The following is a 19,704-nucleotide window of genomic DNA, read 5'->3' on the forward strand; positions in this document are numbered from 1 at the left end:
TCTTCCCCAGGGAGCAGTGGAGGCAGGGTCAGTGAATATTTTTAAGGCTGAGTTAGATTCTTGATTGATGTAGGGGGTAGATAGGAAAGTAGAGTTGAGGGCACAGTCAGATCAGCCGTGATCTTATCAAATGGCAGAGCAGGCTCAAGGGGTCGAATGACCTACTCTTGCTCCTAATCCGTTATGTTCATATGCATATTAACATATCACAAACCTGGAGTGTTTGGTCAACAATATGGCCCTGATAGGGGAGTATTGACAAACAAGCATGCAAACAAAAGGCAGATTGGCTGTTCCTTCTGCTCCCCCATTCCCCTGCAATTCAACATCAAACCCAGATAAGATGTGTACCCTTTCCATGACAATGACAACCTCTTTTGAAAGTGTATGTGTGTAGATATTGGGTGATTACATTTGGCTGGGATGAACCTACACTTGAATTTTTTAAAATTATTCATTCATAGGATGTGGGCATCGCTGGCTAGGCCAGCATTTATTGCCCATCCCTAACTGCCCTTGTTTAGAGGGCATTTAAAAGGCAACCACATTGCTGTGGGTCTAGAGTCACATGTAGGTCAGACCAGGTAAGGACAGCAGATTTCCTTCCCTAAAGGACATTAATGAACCAGATGGACTTTTACAACAATCAGCAATGGTTTCATGGTCATCAGGCTTTTAAATCCAGGTTTTTTTTTAATTGAATTCAAATTCCACTAACTACCATGGTTCAAACCCAGGTGCCCAGAGCATTACCCTAGATTATCTGTCCATTGACAATACCACTATGCCATCACCTCCCCCTAACTCAAAGATGTTCTGTTTGGTGAGGTAGGAGAAGGGCGCCCATCACCTGTCGAACTCTAGCCCAACATGATGTCAACACTCAAACAAGAAGTGGTCCAAAAGGCAACAAAAACAGACAGGGGAGAGATATTGTTAAGGGAGCAGCAACATTTGCCGCAAACCATGTTTTTTCAGTTATTAATGAGTTATTTTAGATTTCCTTTGCTGTACCTACTTTTAAATCCACCTTGTGCCACAGTGTGGTTGGCAGCAGGGTCAGGGGGTGAAATCTTGGGCCCTGGTGCTTCTCCTGTTTCTGGGCTCTCACATGTGCCTATGCAACAGAACTTTTAAGAGGCCAGAGACTAAAGACTGAATGGTTCACAATTGTATCTGAATTGAAGACTCTGCTGATTTCTGCCTCTCATTACAATATATTTTCAATATCTGCTGTGCAATAGAACTTTATCACAATATTTCAATCCCTCAAAAGCACTAAGATAAAGTGGGGTAATAGGTAAGTAGACAAAAGGACTAAATTGAAGTCAATCATGTGCTGGATAAAACAAGTTACTGATTCACGATGAACTGCATTTACAAAATGAATTCAAATTTGTAGCTAGCCTCCCCACTCCAAACTCCCCCCAACACCCCAACTAAACTCCAACTCCCTCTCTAACCTTCCCCAACCCCTTACTCCAAGCTGCCCCCCAACTTCCCCTCACAACTATCCCTCAAACCTTCCCCCAACCTCATTCCAATCTTACCCCAACCCCCGCACCAAACTCCTCCCTCAATCCCCCTCCAACCTTCCCCACAACAATTCCTCTAATGCCCCGCACAACTTCCCTCACCAGCACCCCCTCCAACCTTCCCCCAAATGCCCTAAATCTCCCCCAATCCCCCTCCCTCCCTCCTCCAACCTTCCCCACAATGCTCCCTAACTTCCCTCCAACCAACACCCCCCCAACCTTCCCCTCCCAACCCCCTCTCTAACCTTCCCCTCCCAATCCCCTCTCAAACCTTCCCCTCCCAACCACCCCCTCCCTCCTTTCCCCCCAACCTTCCATCCAACCTTGCCCCCCCCCATCCTTCTCCCAACATTGTCTCCAACCTTTCCCAAAACCCCTCCAACCTTCCCCTCACAACCAGCCCGCCACACACAGCATCCAATTGGTTATAAAATAAGAAGTTTTCAAGCAGGAACACTCTCAGTTGCTGCTGCTGCTTCTCACCTTAGGAAAGGTTTGTGGTTTCCTGGTGGCCTTTTCTAAAACAGAAATCGGAAGCAGCAGCAGAAGCAGCAGCTAGTGAAATTGACCTGACACTGACAAATAGGCTTAAAAAATATCGCAACTCTCAGCCTGACAGATCCATTTTTTAAATCGGTCTTTCAGATCTGCAGCTCTGGCTGCTCAGTGTGGACAACGAGAAACTGTTTATAACATGGAGCCTGGGCACCCCCAGACCGCGGGCCCACCATCTGCCCTGCCCTCTCCCAGTCCCTGGCTGGCAGTTGTATCCCTGGGATCTGACAATGCTGCTAGGAGTGGTGGTGACAAGGTTCAGTGACTCCTGCCCCCTCCCGGCCCCCATTGGAAATTTCAGATCTCTGCACAGCGGTAGCAGGCCTGGGATCAGGAGCTCCGAGTGAGAGACCATTAAGTGTGAAGATACATTATATTGTTATTTATCATGGAGGGTCAGTACTTTGATTCATTGAGACATTTAATAAAAGGACAACTTTGGTTAGTATCAGTTTCTTTGGTAAGCAAAAGTGCAAAAGAGTGTTTTAAATTGTTTATTGTGCCCAGTGGCATGGTGTCTAGGTGCTACTGAGCAGGAAGGTTCAGATTCATGCATTGTCCTTCTTGACCTGAAAATTCCTCACTTGCCCAAGTGAGGGAAAATTTCAAGCCAGTTATATTGAGAGAGGCTCGTGGGTCAGTTCTCCCTTTTAGCCGAAGAATAGTGAATAGGACCAGGTAACCTAAAGAAGTAGAGGAATAAAGTTAACTTAAAAAGAAATAATACTTTTTAAAAAACAGGTCTTCTCAGCATTCTCTTTTACAGCAAGCTGTCTACTAATAATTTTCTTCTCTTCCTCAGTTGCAATTTTGGGACATCTATGATGGTAAGAAATGTTTTACAGTCTCCTGTATCTTGCATGTTATTTTCTTGTCTCTTCGCTTTGTCTTTCTGCATCACAGAATCTGTTCTGTATTCCTCCCCTCCCTTCCACACCCACCCCAACCCCCACCTCTGCAACCTACCCAAAAAGAGGGTAGCTAGCCTGCTGTCAGGCTTCTGAAGATGTGCCTCCGGGTTTCTGTGATATGAAATATGTATCCACTGGTTTTGTCTTTGGACAGTTTAAGCTGAATACTATGGATTTCTGACCATGAGACATGATAGGCCATGAAACATAATACACCAGCAGGATTTTATGGTCCTGCCGAAGTCAATGGGCATTTGAACGGCACATTTTACGACCCCACCTCCGCTACTTTGGGGCTGCAAAATTCCACCCATAATGTTTTTTTAATGTATTAATGGAGATCACTGGTAAGGCTGGTGTTTATTGCCCATCCCTAATTGCCCTGAAAAATTCATAGTTGACCACCTTCTTGAACCTCTGAAGTCTGTGTGACGAAGATGCTCCCACAATGCTGTTACGTAGGGAGTGTCCCTTGTTATACTTACTCGCAGTTTGATACAACTGAGTAGTTTGATAGGCAGCTTCAGAGGGCAGTTAAGAGTCAACCATGTCGATGTGGTTCATTCTCCATGGCAATGCCCTGACCAATCAGAGACAACCTGCCTGGTTTGAATTTAAACAAAAGCTTGGCAGTTAACTGTTCCCTGGTGCATCATCCATGGCAATGCCTCTACCAATTAGAGTCTACTTGTGAACCAATCAGCACTCCCTTCTCATGCAGTATAAATAGTTGTTCCCTCGAGAACTGGTGCTCTTGCGAATCTGTCCTCATGAGTGCAAGACGAAAATCTTCAATTGCATGTCTCTACTTTTGAGTAATACTCAAGTTCTACACTAGCAAATAGCTATTTTAAATTCAACTTCTCAAACTCTATGGTGGAGATTGAACTCGCGTTTTCTAGATTCTTAATCCAGATGGCCTGAGTGATCCTTGCCTTTTCTATTCTTCTCCTACTCTGATATTTACACCAGCACATCAAATAATTTTGTTTAATATTATTGTATGCTCTGTTTTCAGCTTGTGTTGGTGAGAGATTGGGCGATTCCCCTCCGGAATACCTGAAATATTGCCTGCATGGTAAGGGCTTAGAGCAATTAATTTTGCCCATAGAAACTGAACTGTGAGAGTAGCCTTCTCACTCATTTAACACCGTTTAACACAGGGCCGAGTGCTATTTGTCATCACAGTGCCCAAACTTGAACTACACCAAATGTTATCAACAGATGGCAATCCATCTCAAAAAATTAATAGGCTTAGGAAGATTATAATTCTCCTGCCACCGACATTCACCCTCCTAATTCAAACATTTTGAGACACGTCAACGCCAACTTCCTTTGGGATGTACTGATTGTAACTATTTAATAGCTATGCAAACATACTTTATACAAAAGCAGAATACTATAACGCTGGAAATCTGAAATTTGAAAATAGAAACCGCTAGAAACATTCAGCAGTACCTGTGAACAGAGCAACGGTGCTAATTCTTCAGGTTAATGACAATTCATAAGAATTTAAAGATGTTACAGATGAACAGCGCTAAAGGAAATCTGAAACTTGGGAACAAAGGGACTGAGCAGTAAGTTGCACATCCGCAACATTTTCCAGTTCTGATGAAAGACCACTGACCTGAATGTTAATTTTGTTTCTCTGTTCACAGACGCTGCCAGAGCTACTTTCATGTAGAATCATTGAAGTGTTATAACACAGAAAGAAGCCATTCAGCCCATTGTGCCCATGCTGGCTCTCTGCAAGAGCAACTCTGCTGGTCCCACACCTCCGCCCTTTTCAGTAGCCCGGCAATTTTTTTCTCTTCAGGTGTTTACCCAATTCCCTTTCGAAATCCACAATTGAATTTGCCTCCAGCACACTCTCAGGCAGTGCATTCCAGATCCTACCCACTTGCTGCTTTAAAAAATGTTCATCATATTGCCCTTGCATTTTTTCCAATCACCTTAAACCAGTGTCCTCTGGTTCTCAACCCTTCTGCCAACAGGAATAGTCCTTCTCACTGTTTATTCTAACCAGACCCCTCATGATTTTGAACACTTCAATTGAATGTCCTCTGAACCTTCTCTTCTCCAGAGAAGCCCCAACTTCTCCAATCTATCCACATAACTGAAAATCCTTATCCCTGGGAACATTCTCATGAATCTTTTATGCACCCTCTCTAAAGCCTTAACATCCTTCCTAAAATGTGGTGTTAAGAATTGGATACAATACTCCAGTTGAGGTCAAACCAGCGTTTTATAACACTTCATCATAACTTTCTTGCTTTTGTACTCTGCCTGTGTTTATAAAACCAATATGCTTTATTCCACTTTCTCAACCTGCTGTGCCACTTTCAATGATTTGTGCACATCTCTCCCCATCCGTCTGTTCCTGCACCCCTTTTAGAGTTGTATTCTTTATTTTATATTGCCCCACCTCATTCCTTCTGTCAAGACTTCACTTCACACTTCTCTGTATTAAATTTCATCTGCCATGTGTCCGCCCATTCCACCAGCCTGTCTATATCCCCTTGAAGTCTATCAATATCCTCCTCACAGTTCACATTACTTTTAAGTTTTGTGTCATCTGCAAACTTAAAATTGCGCTCGGCACACCCAAGTCTAGGTCATTAACGTATATCAAGAAAAGCTGTAGTTTTAGTACCGATCCCTGGGGAACCCAACTCCTCGCTCCAGTCCAAACAACTATTCAGCACTCCTGAGTGTTTCCAGGATGTTCTGTTTTTGCGTTCCCAACTTCAGCCTTGTCACCGCAAGCAGTTATTGAAACATCAATAACTCTATTTCAAAGCTCGACTTTAATAATGGCCTTTCCTTCATCTATGGATCCTGGGAAAACCAATTCCGAATAAAACCTTTTCTTGGCTTCTCTTACTGGAGAACAAAGACAAAAGAGGGATCAGCACTGATTCCAGTTGTCTTAAGAACCCAAAGCCAGCAATAGGTTATAGGTCATAGGGTAGTGAGCACAAGTGTTTCTAAATTGAATTTTAACTTCATGAGCCTTAAAGTGATTTGTTCTTGAAAAGCCCGGCCGAAGATTCTAGTAATGCACAACAAAATTCATGTGGATCAGCATGAGCTCTGGTTCTGCTCCCCAGCCTCTCCACAATACCCCATCCCTAAGCTGAACTCTTGGAACCTCAGTCACTAGGACAACAGTCAAATGTTCAAATTACTATTGACTCCATTAGTAAGAAATAAAAGTGTGATGGAATTCAAATTCTTTGTTTCTTGTTCAGGAAAATGCTATCAAGGAATTGGCTCCAGTTACAAGGGCAACATTTCAAAGACATTGTCTGGAAGGGAATGTCAGTACTGGTCAAGCAACTATCCACACAGACCAATGTAAGTGACTGAGGTGGTTTTCATCAAGTTATTCAGCAATAATTGAAGGTTCTTTCCAATTCCATTCCATCATGGCTGTTTAAGACTTTTAATTCACAATTTACAATATCTGTAAATATAGAAAGGAGATATCAATAAAAAATGGCCATTAAGCTGTTGGATTGTCATCAAAACCCAATTGGTTCACTAAAGTCCTTTTGAGAAGGAAATCTGATGTCCTATATGTGCCTTCATTCCCACACCAAAATGATTGACTCTTAACTGCTCTCGTGGCCTAGTGAGCCTGTTAGTTTATATAAAATGTCTACAACTACACGTCATGAAAATATAATTTTCATAATATTATTGTGATTTATTGTAAAAGTGGGTTAATAGTGGGGTTTGGGTTAGTTTCTCTGTGTGTATATGGGAGATTTATTTGAATTGGAGACAGCTGGTCTGGAGGTTTTGAGTTATCAACAAGAAGCTAGGTTTGAAATGCTAAATACGTAAACATGGCTGAAGTTTTAGAATGTGAGGAGTATGGAAAATTGCATTTTTAGATAAATTAGGGTAGTTTGAATTTTAAAGAGATGATAAGATATTACACTTAGCCAGAAGAAGCTAAGCCAAACAATGTGTTTATTTTTCCCAAAGGTTACTGATAAAATTAGTACCATGAAAGATTTATATTATGATAAAAATAAAGTTGCAAAGACATATAGGAACGATGGAATTTGCATTAAAAGGGAGAAACATGTATATGGGAGATGAGGCTATGTGTAAGGGGAAAAGGAATTCTAAGATCTAACATAAGTGTGAAAAGCCTCCAGCCTCTGTGCACCAAGTTGCTGTCTACAGGAACCAAAGCTGAGAAAGCTCACTTTGAAACTCCCTGTCCAGGGTATTGTGTTGCTTTGCCTATTTAAATCTATTTGTTTTTACTGTTGCCTTAATGGAGGTGTATCTGAATTAAATAATGGGTTTTAGGAGTTATTGTAGTAGTAATTTTTAGACCTATGTATGTGCTTGAAATCTGATCTTTTGTTAAATGTTTAATTTAGTTTTCTAAAAACTTCTGAAGTCCTGGTAGTCTTATTACTTCTGAATTCAGGGCACGCATCTCGAAACAAAAAACAAATTGCAAAACAGTTCTGACCATGTGATCAAGTTTCCTGCGTGGATTTGATACGCCTGGCACACATCATCTGCCACCTCATAACATACAGCAGTTCAAGAAGAGGGCTCCCCACTACCGTCTCAGGATAACGAGGAATGGGTGATAAATGTCACCATCACCAGAAACACCCACATCCTGAGAGTTTATTTTAGTGTGAGGAAGGGCTATCAATTGGTCATGTGTGGTAGATTTTTCACTGTGACCATATTTCAAACATGATTATTACAATCAATCTATTAAAAAAGAAACCTCACTTTGACAAAAATTTGCCAATGGTGAATGAAAGTGAGGAACAGTTTAACCTTGGTGGTGGGAAAGTTTTTAAAAATTATAATTCGGGACAAAATTAACAGTCACTTGGACAAATGTGGATTTGTTAAGGGCAAATTGCGTTTAATTAGCTTACCTGAGGTTTTTGATGAGGTAAGAGAGGTTTGATTAGGGTAATGCAGTGTAAATGGACTTCCAAAAGGCATTTGATAAAGTGCCAATAACAGTCTTGTCAGCAAAGTCAGAGCTCATGGAATAAAAGGGACTGTAGCAGCATGGATACATACATGGATGCATGATAGGAAACAGAGAGTAGTGTTGAATGGTGCCATAGAGTACAAAAGCAAGGAAGCTATGATAAGCGTGTATAAATGTTGATTTGTTCTCAACTAGAGTTCTGAAGTGACACCATTCAGTGACCTGCAGGACCCAGGGCCACATCTCATCAGAGGCAGCCAGCTAATTGGCTGCCGCTGGGACTGCCATCCCTAATAATAATGGCTGCCCATGCCCAGGATCTGCCAGCCAATCAAAGGGCTGACAGCCCATCAGTGCCACCAGGGTGGAGTGGCCACTACTGGGACTGCACCTGGAGGAAAAGAGCGCAATGGAATGACACGCGCATCTTAACCAGATAACTGCCATTGTTGAAAGAGGGCCTGTATACGAGGGCCCCTCCACCACAAACCCTTGGGAAGCCACAGGGTTCACCTAGTGGTCTCCCCATGCGGTACCTGCAACCGGTAAAATGCCAGTGATGATGGGAAGAAGACCTTAATTAGCCACTTAAGTGACTCATTTGGCCTCTGTGTGTTTCCCCAGGGCAAGATGGCATGGCAGAGAGACGGCAATGGGCAGTTGACCACCCCACCCCCACCTCACCGCCTTCTCTCTTCATTTTACAGCCCATGGCCACCCCCTCCCTGCACTCTAGCCTGTCCCAAGGGAGCTGGTAAAATTCAGCCCATTAACTCTGTCTTGCCCTCTACAGGTACTGCCTGACCTGTTGAGTATTTCCTGCATTTTCTATTTTTATATCAAATGAATTCTGTTTTTTCAGGCTGCTAATTGATACTTATGTTTATACATTCAGATACAATCCAGAATCACACAACCAATCTGACCTCACTAATAACTATTGCCGAAATCCAAGTGACAGTCAAATGGGGCCGTGGTGTTATACGAAAGACCCAGCAGTCCAAACAGAAGCATGTTACATTCCGCATTGTGGTGGGTCTCATGTTTTAAAACATTTTTGCTGCTTATTTTTCTCCCAGATTCAAGCACCAGTTGTTTAATGGCTGCATTTTCTGTGAATGTTGTGGTGTTAGCTCAGATGGTTTGGGCCATTTCAGTGCTGCGGGAGGGGCAGTAACACAATTTCTGGGATTCAAGGGAGTTACGCAGAAGATGAGCGTAGGTCTGACAGGCATCAAAGCATTTTATATATAGCACAGAGAGTCTACTGTGACCATTGGCATTTCTGCTGGTTCTAATAATATTTCCTCACTTACCGTGCCTTCCTTTAATTTGGAAATTCCTTTAGATTTTTTATTCTATCCTGAAGGCAATGCTCTTGCTGGCAACCATCCTGTAACTTGTCCAAGCAACAGTTCTCATGTCGAGGCAGCGAGCTACTGAACCATTCTGGGGGTGGGAGGAGGGCATCACAATCAAATCCAAATCTCTGCTCAAGCAACCATCCACACTGCACAAAAAGAAGGGCTGCTGGAAGGCAATCAGGTGCAGAGCCCTTTGATGACTTTCTCCCCCTTCCCCATTCTTATCCCAGAGATGCTGCAGTATCCTGCAGTATTGCTGCAGTATCAACTAGCATGGGACAGACCCAGGATCTTCCAGGGCTGCGTGACTCCATGACAAATAATGCTGTAGATTCAAGGGGACATCATCAGCATTTTCTGCATGTTGAATCTCCCTTTAGCTGTCCGTGTAACACATATCAGAGGACAAGCAATGAGGTATCCCAAGCTCATGCTAATGTTGTGCTTAGGCTGCCCGAGTGACTCCTCTTCAATTTTCCCTCATCCCCTGGAGAGTTCTGGCTCGCCTTTCTGACTGGAACACTGAAATGGTCAACTGAAGATGCATAGGCACAAGCCTGTTAGGCAAATCCAGCTCTTAGCTTGGACTTTTGTGCACAGTGCAATAAATGTGCCTCACAATGACAGGCCATCTCCCATGTGAAAATTAAGGGATGTTTAGCCAGATCTTACAGATTTTTTTGCTTCTTTAGGTGAAGAATTGCCACCATTGCCGACAAAACCGCCAAAGCCAGTCTCACTTGATCCTTGTATCCCAAATCAAGGAGTAGAGTACAGAGGAACTCTGAATGTAACTCGAACTGGAAAGCATTGCCAGGATTGGAACTCACAATACTCTCACAAGCTCAATTTTACCAAAGAGGAAATGATATCAGCTAACCTAGAAAGAAACTACTGCAGGAATCCAGATGAAGATGAAGATGGTGCCTGGTGTTTCATCAGTGACCCTGAAATGGAAATGGATTACTGTAACCTCAATTACTGCGGTAAGCTACCAGAAGAACTGTACTGCTTGTACAGTTTCCAGTCACCACAAAGGTCCTGTCAATGTTGTATAATGTGTATGTCGCATGTGGGAAAACAGCTAGTACCACATCGAGACTTGGTGGCTGTGTCATCGAGGAGCCAATTACAGCCATGGCACAGGGAATACTGCACTCAGCTTTTGATATCATGGGAATTGCTAGCTGAAGGAAGAATTACGTCTATCTAAGTCATTTTGTATCAGCCTGATAGTTGCACAATACAATGGTAATGGAGTTGTTTCACAGGAATTAATCAGCAGGAGATTGAGAATTGCATGAAACAGTAGTAGAATGTTTACAGAGAATGCAAAAGGACAACGTACCTTGTATGAAGACAATTTGGTTTAGATTGCCAGCATAGAAATAACAGTCAAGGGTTTAACATTATCAAGGTTTTGGTGAGACTGTGGATTAAGAGAAAGTGAAATACGCAGCAGGTCATTGAGCATGTGTATTGGTAAAACAACAAGAACCAAAAACCTTTGTTTAAATTAATTTAAGGGATGTGAGCATCGCTGGCAAGGCCAGCTTTTGTTGCTCACCCCCTTTTGAGAAGGAGGTGGTGAGCTACCTTGTTGATCTGTTGAAGTCCATCTGGTGTAGGTACACCCACAGTGCTGTTAGGATATGGAAGCATTTTAATAAGACAAGAGGGGCATAAGAAACAACAGATAAATCCAGTTGCAAGGAGGAAGTTAATGTGCTGTGCAGCCTGCTTGGCAGGACTCGTGAAGCAGCTGAAGATGATCCAACTATGAAATACAGCTTCCAGTCCCCCACAGCTTTCTGAAGGCTGGTTCTCTCTGGGACACCTTTGCTCATTCTACCAGCATCCCAATTTCCAGCTGCCTTTTCTCTGATGTACCCAGAACACAAATTCCCACAGAGAGATGATAGAACATTGACCTGAAACGTTGAGCTGGATTTTCACTGAGACTCCACAGACCTTTATAGGTGGTGGACGGGACCTGATTCCACAATTCCTGCCCCATTCATGGCACCCCCAATTTTCCTAGCACAGGAGAAGGGTGTGGGCAGTGAGTCCCCAGTGGTTAGCACCCCCCCTCTCCCTCTTTCAGAGGGAGGGATATTACCCACTGCGCCACAAGACTTCCATCACAGCCTCTGAGGCATTGTGAAACATAGGACAGAATCGTCCATTCCCGTTTGCAGCAGGCATCATGGCAGGCAGCAGCAGAAACTATCGGGGGATACAATCTTCAGCCAAAAGCACCGAGTGGACGATCCGTCTCGGCCTGCTCCAGAGGTCCCCAGCATCACAGATGCCGGTCGTCAGCCAATTCGATTCACTCCACGTGATATCAAGAAACGTCTGAAGGCGCTGGATACTGCAAAGGCTATGGGCCCTGACAATATTCCAGCAATAGTACTGAAGAATTGTGCTCCAGAATTTGCCGCACCCCTAGTCAAGCTGTTCCAGTACAGCTAAAACACTGGCATCTACCCGGCTATGTGGAAAATTGCCCAGGTATGTCCTGTACACCAAAAGTAGGACAAATCCAACCCGGCCAATTACCACCCCATCAGTCTACTCACGATCTTGAGTAAAGTAATGAAAGGGGTCATCAAGCACTTGCTTAGCAATAACCTGCTCACTGATGCCGAGTTTGGGTTCTGCCAGGGCCACTCAGATCCTGATCTCATTACAGCCTTGGTTCAAACATGGGCAGAAGTACTGAACTCTTGAGGTGAGGTGAGAGTGACTGCCCTTGACAGCAAGGCAGCATTTGACAGAGTGTGGCATCAAGGAGCCCTAGCAAAACTGGAATCAATGGGAATCAGGGGGAAAACTCTCCGCTGGTTGGAGTCATACCTAGCACAAAGGAAGATGATTGTGGTTGATGGAGGTCAATAATCTCAGCTCCAGGACATCACTACAGGAGTTCCTCAGGGTAGTGTCCTTGGCCCAACCATCTCCAGCTGCTTCATCAATGACCTTCCTTCCTTCGTAAGGTCAGAAGTGGGGATGTTCGCTGATGTTTGCACAATGTTCAGCACCATTCGCGACTCCTCAGCACTGAAGCAGTTCATGTCCCAATGCAGCAAGACCTGGACAATATCCAGGCTTGGGCTGAGAATTAAGCAAGTAACATTTGCACCACACAAGTGTCAGGCAAGGACCATCGCCAGCAAGAGAGAATCTAACCATCGCCCCTTGATGTTCATTGACATTACCATCACTGAATCTCCCACAATCAACACCTTGGGGGTTGCCATTGACTAGAAACTGAACTGGGCTAGCCATATAAATACTGTGGCTACAAGAGCAGGTCAGAGGCTAGGAATCCTGCGGCGAGTAACTCACCTCCTGACTCCCCAAAACCTGTCCACAATCCTCAAGGCACAAGTCAGGAGTGTGATGGAATACTCTCCATTTGCCTGGATGAGTGCAGTTTCCACAACACTCAAGAAGCTTGATACCATCTAGGACAAAGCAGTCCGCTTGATTGGCACCACATCCACCAACATTCACTCCCTCCACCACCGATGCACAGTAGCAGCAGTGTGTACCATCTACAAGATGCACTGCAGGAATTCACCAAGGCCCCTTAGACAGCACCTTCCAAACCCATGACCACTACCACCTAGAAGGACAAGGGCAGCAGAGACATGGGAACACCACCACCTGGAAGTTCCCCTCCAAACCACACACCATCCTGACTTGGAAATATATCACCATTCCTTCACTGTCACTGGGTCAAAATCCTGGACCTCCCTTCCTAACAGCACTGTGGGTGTACCTACACCACATGGACTGCAGTGGTTCAAGAAGGCAGCTCACCACCGCCTTCTCAAGGGCAACTAGGGATGGGTAATAAATGCTGGCCTAGTCAGCGATGCCCACATCCCGTGGATGAATTTTTTTAAATCGCAAAAATCAGCCTCATGCCGTCGTAAAGCCCAGTTTGTGATTGTCTGCTCCACCTGTAAATGACAGGCCTTGTTTCTCACCGTCGCACGCCGGCAACCTAATTTCAATACTTTAGCATCTCATTAGAAACCCTGCTCATTGGAATTGCCCCCTCCCCCACACCATGCTGGATCATCTAGGCACATTGGTATTATCGCACGCCGACACATTTCACAGCTGTACATAAGCGATGTGTACCTAGTGATCTGGCCTTCGCTCAAGACTTGAAGGTTTGTTTTCCTACCTGGCTTCGAGCATCACTCATGGTCATCAGCGCCAGGCTTCACAGACAGCACCACAACACTTTTAGTTGGGGGCTCATGGGCAGGTCTCTACCTGCCAGACAAGCCATAAAGTGGGGGCTGGCTTTTCAATGGTTGCAGGGCAAGGGCTTGCTTGAGGAAGGGGTAGAAGTGGCCCCGGGAAAGGGAAGAGGCTGCAGGGCGAGGGCAGTACTGGGGAAGGTGGGTATCCCAGGGTGTGTGTGGGGACACATGTTGAACTGTGCAAATGGTGAGGGCGGAGGAGGCAGCCTCCAGAGGAGATGAGGCCAGATGGAGATGTGAGGATGTGTGTGAGAGAGTGAGTGGTGATGTCCCTTGAGCTGGCAGTAAATGAGATGCCAGTGAATGTGTGATGGGCTTGTGAGTGTGTGAGTTTAGAGTGATGAGATGGTTGCCCTACCCTGGCAACACAGATGAGATCATCAACAACTTTAGATCTTAAACTCCCCCTCCCCCCATCCCCACCCCGTTTCTCCTCCCCCCCCCTTTTTTTTCAATAATTTATATAGATTCTTCTTTCCCCACCTATTTCCATTATTTTTAAATCTAAAACTAAAACCTTGTTAGTCTGTCCACCCCACCCCCACTAGAGCTGTACTTTGAGTATCCTGTCTTCCATTCTTAATTAGCACTTTTCTTAGACAAATATCACCACCTTCAACACCTCTTTGATCCTTTTGTCTGTGACATCTTTTGATTATCTGCTCCTACCACTGCTTATCTCCACAATCACCACACCCTCAACTTCTCTCTTCCCCCCCCCCGCCCCCACCCGCCTTAAACCAGTTTATATTTCTCCCTTCTCCTAACTATGCTTCAGTTCTGCCGAAGGGCCATGAAGGCTCGAAACGTTAACTGATTTCTTCTCCGCCGATGCTGCCAGACCTGCTGAGTTTTTCCAGGTAATTCTGTTTTTGTTTGAGATCATTCATCCTCTTTCTGCACTGGATTGCCAACCTCTTCTGTGCAACATTGGCACTGACCACGTCTGCCACCGCCTCCCAAGCTGGAGTGGTGAGACTGATGGGCCTCCTGTGGGCAGAGCAGGGGTGGAGAACATCACGGCCTCCAAACGGCACTCCAGTGACAGGTCACTGAACTCTTCTTGGCTTTCAGGGCCATGTCTTCACTGGAGCAGTACTGGGCTACAAACATTCAGAACTGTGTGAGCAGCTTCAGTTTAGAAATGGCACCTGGAGTGAGGAATCGGTGAGGTAACGGCGTTGTGGGCGTTTCAGAGGTCGCCCATCAGCGAGACAGCGTGTTCCTGTGGCTGCATAATTAATGAGGCAGGAAGCAGACGATATGGCATAAAAACGTGCCATTGCAGCTGGCGGGTAAAACATTGTTTTTCACGCCCATTACCGCACTTCATGCAATTCTGGGACGATTCCGCCCATAGCCTGGAAGGGGGAACATTTTCAAAAGCTCTTGCCTATAAGCCCCATGCCAACACATGCACATCCACCCACTCCCAATGGCCCCTTGTACCTTTTGTGCCAACTCATAACACTTCCATGCATATTTTCTTTCTTTCACAAGACATGGGCATCACTGGCTAGGCCACCATTTGTTGCCCATGTCCTTGACAAGGTGGTGATGAGCTGCCACTGCCTTGAACTGCTGCAGTCCAGCCAAGCATGCATAATGAGGCTTGGTTGAGAGCCCAGGCTTCCAATTGTTTGTTCAAACAGCTGCACACAAGGGAAAACATTGCCTGATAGATTTTCTTTCTTTGATCCATTTTGTCAATGGCTCAATGTTTATTTAGACAATATAAAGAGGTGTCAAATATTTGTAGTTTCTGCTATTAATACTTTAATAGTCTGGTTGATTGATACTTTCATCAGCTTGTAGTAACAGCAGTTTATTAAAGAAAGTTATAGGTGGCTTTTTTAAAGCTTTTCCACTCATGCCATTGTTACTATAGTGTTCATTGATTCTGTACAGGATGTATACTGGGTGAATGCGGATGGAAGTGTTATGGTTGGCATGGAGGGTATGAGAGGCCATTGGGGGATGGGTGGAGGAGCAAAGGTTGGCATGGAGCATATGAGGGACTATTGGGGGTGGGTGGGTGGCATGGGTTGGCATAAGCTAGTATGAATGGAGCATGGGGAGTGGATGTGGTGGAGAAGGGATGTGAGGGCCAAAGGGCATAATATTGAATGAAACATCTGGGGGCAAAGTCCCAGAGAACCAGGCAAGCCTTTTAACCAGCCTGCCTTGGTACTCAGCAGCCCCTATGACTCCCTCCGAACTGTTTCCAGGAGTGGTGGGCCTGACTCCAGCACAGGTCCGCCCACCCCCTCCTGTGACGAAAATCTTGCCTTTCAAGGCATTTTCTCCCGCCTCTAACATGAAAATCCAACTCAGTAAGTTAGTCTCTCTCCACAAATGGTGCCTGGCCTGCTGGGTATTTCCAGCATTTTCTGTTTTCATTATGATAGAGTTCTACACCTGCTCTAACCCTCAATAACTTTTAGGTTTATCTCTCACCCCACTGTCTCAAACCCCTTAGCTGGAACTATACTATAATCAATGCTCTGTTGATTTTATTTTTGTGTTCTCACCCACTTGGTCTGGATTTTCACCATGATGGAGACGCTCTCCATCATGGCAAAAATTCCGGAAGTGGACGAAATTTCTAAGTCCGCCCCTGAATCTGGCATTTCCCATCTTCACAAGGGTGGGACTGGAGTTGGGCTGGGGTTCAATTGCAGAGGCATTCAAATCACCAGCTGCCTCCACTCAAGGGGATTTTTGAACTTTAGCTGAGTGAATCCCGGAGTGTGCAGAGTAGACCAGATAAGGGGAAGTCTGAACTTGGTGGATTCTTTGAATAGCTTTGGAGAGATAAAATACCCCTTTGGTATGGTACCGGAACACCTTTGGGAGAGGTAAGGCACCTTTTGGGATAAGTAAGGCACCCATTGGCGTTGTTGGAATTAAACATGATTGTGTGCAATAAATGCACAAACACATTGCAACTGTGAAGCTGCTAAGGAAGTGTCAAAGCTGTCAAGGATTTGTAAACTGTCCAGGAAGGTCAAATCTGTCAAAGAAGTGTTAAAGCTGTCAAAGCTATCAAAGCTGTCCAGGAAGTCAAAGGGGAGGGAGTGGTCTAGTGGTATTGTTACTGGACTAGTATTCCTGAGACCCAGGGTAATGCTCTGGGGACCCAGGTTCAAATCCCACCACAGCAGGTGATGATATTTGAATCCAATAAAAATCTGGAATTAAAAGTCTGATAATGACCATGAAACTGTTGCCGATAGTTGTAAAAACAACAATGTTTTTGGGCCGAATGGCCTAATTTCTGCTCCTATGTCTTATGGTATTATCTTGATTGGTAAGGGGATCAAAGGTTACAGAGAGAAGGTGGGAGAATGGGGTCAAGAAACTTATCAGCCATGATTGAATGGCGGAGCAGACTCGATGGGCCGAATGGCCTAATTTCTGCTCCTATGTCTTATGGTCTTATCTTATGATACTAGGTGAGTTGGCATGGAGCAGGTAAGGGCAAAGGGTGGTGGGTAGGGGTGTATGAGGTAAAATGAGTTGGCACTAGGTTGGCATAGGGGTATGAGGGAGTGGGTGAGGGCCAGAGGGATGTTTTCTGTTTTATTATTATAATTTTTATTTATTTAAACACAGTGCCGGAGAACAGAGGCAGGCCTTCCACCCAGCCCCACTTCTCACCTCTCTACACATTCTAGGGTTGCCCAACCCAACTCCTATTTCAGCCAGGCCCCGCCCCCAGTCCCCCTGACCGAAAACCCAACCTGCGGGCAGACAGTTTTCAAGGTCGGGTTCACTGAGCTGGGAAATCTCCTGACTCTGCACATCCGATCTGGGACATAAATCTGGGCCCTAGTCTTTGCATTTCAAACAGATTGTACATACTTATTAATGTTTCTTTCCACTGTATAGACGACCTTGTGGATGTATTCCAAGCCTCATCAGAGGAGGACCAAACCACATTTGCTGGTCGAACAACGCAGACTGAATACAAGACTTCCTTCAATCCTAAATTTTTTGGTAAAGGAGAGAGTGGTAAGTTCAGTTGGGTTCCTCTTGTTGTTATTAAAATGGAAATGAGGCATAATTAGAATCAGTTAAATTATCTCTTTGTTCAGACTCCCCCAATGGGCTGTTGTTGACTGAGTGCTGTGAATGAGCCTTGGCCAAGCACTCTGCATAGCATAGTGTGAATAACTCTTACAAGTGAAACTGATTTGCAAGAAGGTTATTCAAAAGTGGCAGAATGGTGTAAGAAAAATTAGATTTTTGGTTGCCAGCATCATGGGTAGCTAGATGAAAAGTCTACCATATCCCAAGCCTTGGGTCATGTAGCTCATTATTAGCCTTCCATTGCTGCAGTCTGTTTGCTGTTCAGACAGTTGGAACCAGCACTGCATTCAGTTAGCAGGGAAGGAGCAGCAAGATCATAATATCAAGTAGCCCATGCCAGGTATATTATCGGCTCACACAAGCACATCAACCTACCAATCTCGGCACAGTGCCTGGGGGTGACAGCATGGCAGTGACTCAGTTAGTAGGAAGGTTGTCAGACAATTGTTGCGTTTTGTTGACAATTCAGGTACGATCCATGCAGCATTATTTGGGGAGGCGGCGGCATTCGTGGTATTGTCGCTAATTAGTATTCCAATCTGCAGCCCCCATGTTTAATGCACTGTGCTCCTCTCAGGCTACCTGTGGAGTGTCAGCCAGTTTTCTGCCCACAGCTGATCAACGATAACACCATGAAAGTACGACACAGTTCTACAGGGCAGCTGACTTTCCAAGAGAATGGGAGGCTGGTCATTGGTCTATATTGCTGTTTTGGGCCTCCCATGAACAATGCTGCATCCTGAATCAAGTGTAAGGGTTTCCATTCTCTCAGTATCCAGCTGGTATGTGACCACTGGTATAGAGGAATGGAAGTGAATGTCAGCTCACTGCTAACTCTATTTTTAAAGCTATCATCTGTTCCAGCAATAAAGATAGAAGAGACCAAAGTGACCAATAAATTTCTGGTTTCAGATCCCCACTGCATGCAGAAGCAGAGCCCAATATACAATGAGTCGCATGCTACAGTAATGCTGCCAAGATCAAACTTACTGCTAGAATCTTAAAGCATTGCTTCCGGAGCTTTACATTCCATACTTCCCTCGAGGCCTCTGAAATAATTTTCCTCGGTTGCACATTTCATTACTTTGCAGCAGTGTCTCACTAAGGAGGTAAAATGAAAAGAAGATGGCAGAGCCCTGTGGCTGATTTAGGGAGAAACAATAATTGTCGCACCACCAATGTAGCAAGATATACTGATGTGCCAGTCACTAACTCGTCATACACTCCAATTCCATCCAATGGAGAGGCTACCTTGTGGATGGTATCGGTGAAATAGGATTGTATCAGTCTTTAAAGGGCAAGAGATCTTTGCAGGAGAAAAGATTCGAGATGCTGGAGGTTCTGATGTGAAAGGAAAATATTCAAGAGGAATGCGGGTCATTAATATACCCTGAACAAGTTTATCACATGGGTTGTTATAATTACATTTACTCATCAAGCCGGTGATTGTCTGTTAACAATGCCTCCGAGAAGCTCCTGCCAGGCAACCCTTCCACCTACCTCAATAAAGCTGGGCCATCTCCTTTCACCTGCGTTTCTGAATGAAATTAAACAGTGTAGCAGAGTCTTTGAGTGTTCCAGTGTCGGTATGTGGGTGTCACACTGATGGTCTTCGGCTCCCACAGTGCAGTTTAGACATGCAACTGAGAATTTAGCAGTATTATATCAGGGGAACCTTCAAGCAGAAAACAATGGCACGATCTGTGAATGGTCTGTCATGTGCCAATCATTAAATGGTTCTGATGCCTTAAAGGCAATTTACTGACCAACAAACAGATTCTCTCAGAGGCAGCTTCCTGGGTATCAAACCAAAAAAGATAAATAGTGTCTCAGAATAGCCATCAGAGTTCACCATATCTTTGACATAATTAAACAGTCAGTCCATAGTTCTCTTGAGGCCTAATAGTTTTAGTACTAAATTTTGGACCTCCCTCCCAGTTCTCCCTACTCTGCTGTTTTTCCCCCATATGTTCAACATCT

General features: G+C 44.7%; 1 protein-coding gene across 1 annotated transcript in view; it reads left to right on the forward strand.

The window, feature by feature from the left end:
- Window positions 1–19,704, forward strand: part of f2 (coagulation factor II (thrombin)) — a 58,402-nt gene that overhangs the window by 14,671 nt on the left and 24,027 nt on the right. Inside the window, exons 3-8 of the mRNA XM_078548870.1 lie at window positions 2,893–2,917; window positions 4,020–4,079; window positions 6,253–6,358; window positions 8,881–9,017; window positions 10,042–10,335; window positions 17,524–17,646. Of these exons, the coding sequence (XP_078404996.1) occupies window positions 2,893–2,917; window positions 4,020–4,079; window positions 6,253–6,358; window positions 8,881–9,017; window positions 10,042–10,335; window positions 17,524–17,646 (745 nt within the window). The remainder of the gene's footprint in view (window positions 1–2,892; window positions 2,918–4,019; window positions 4,080–6,252; window positions 6,359–8,880; window positions 9,018–10,041; window positions 10,336–17,523; window positions 17,647–19,704) is intronic.

The sequence above is a fragment of the Cetorhinus maximus genome, chromosome 9, assembly GCF_964194155.1.
Source record: "Cetorhinus maximus chromosome 9, sCetMax3.hap1.1, whole genome shotgun sequence".
Taxonomy (NCBI): Eukaryota; Metazoa; Chordata; class Chondrichthyes; order Lamniformes; family Cetorhinidae; genus Cetorhinus; species Cetorhinus maximus.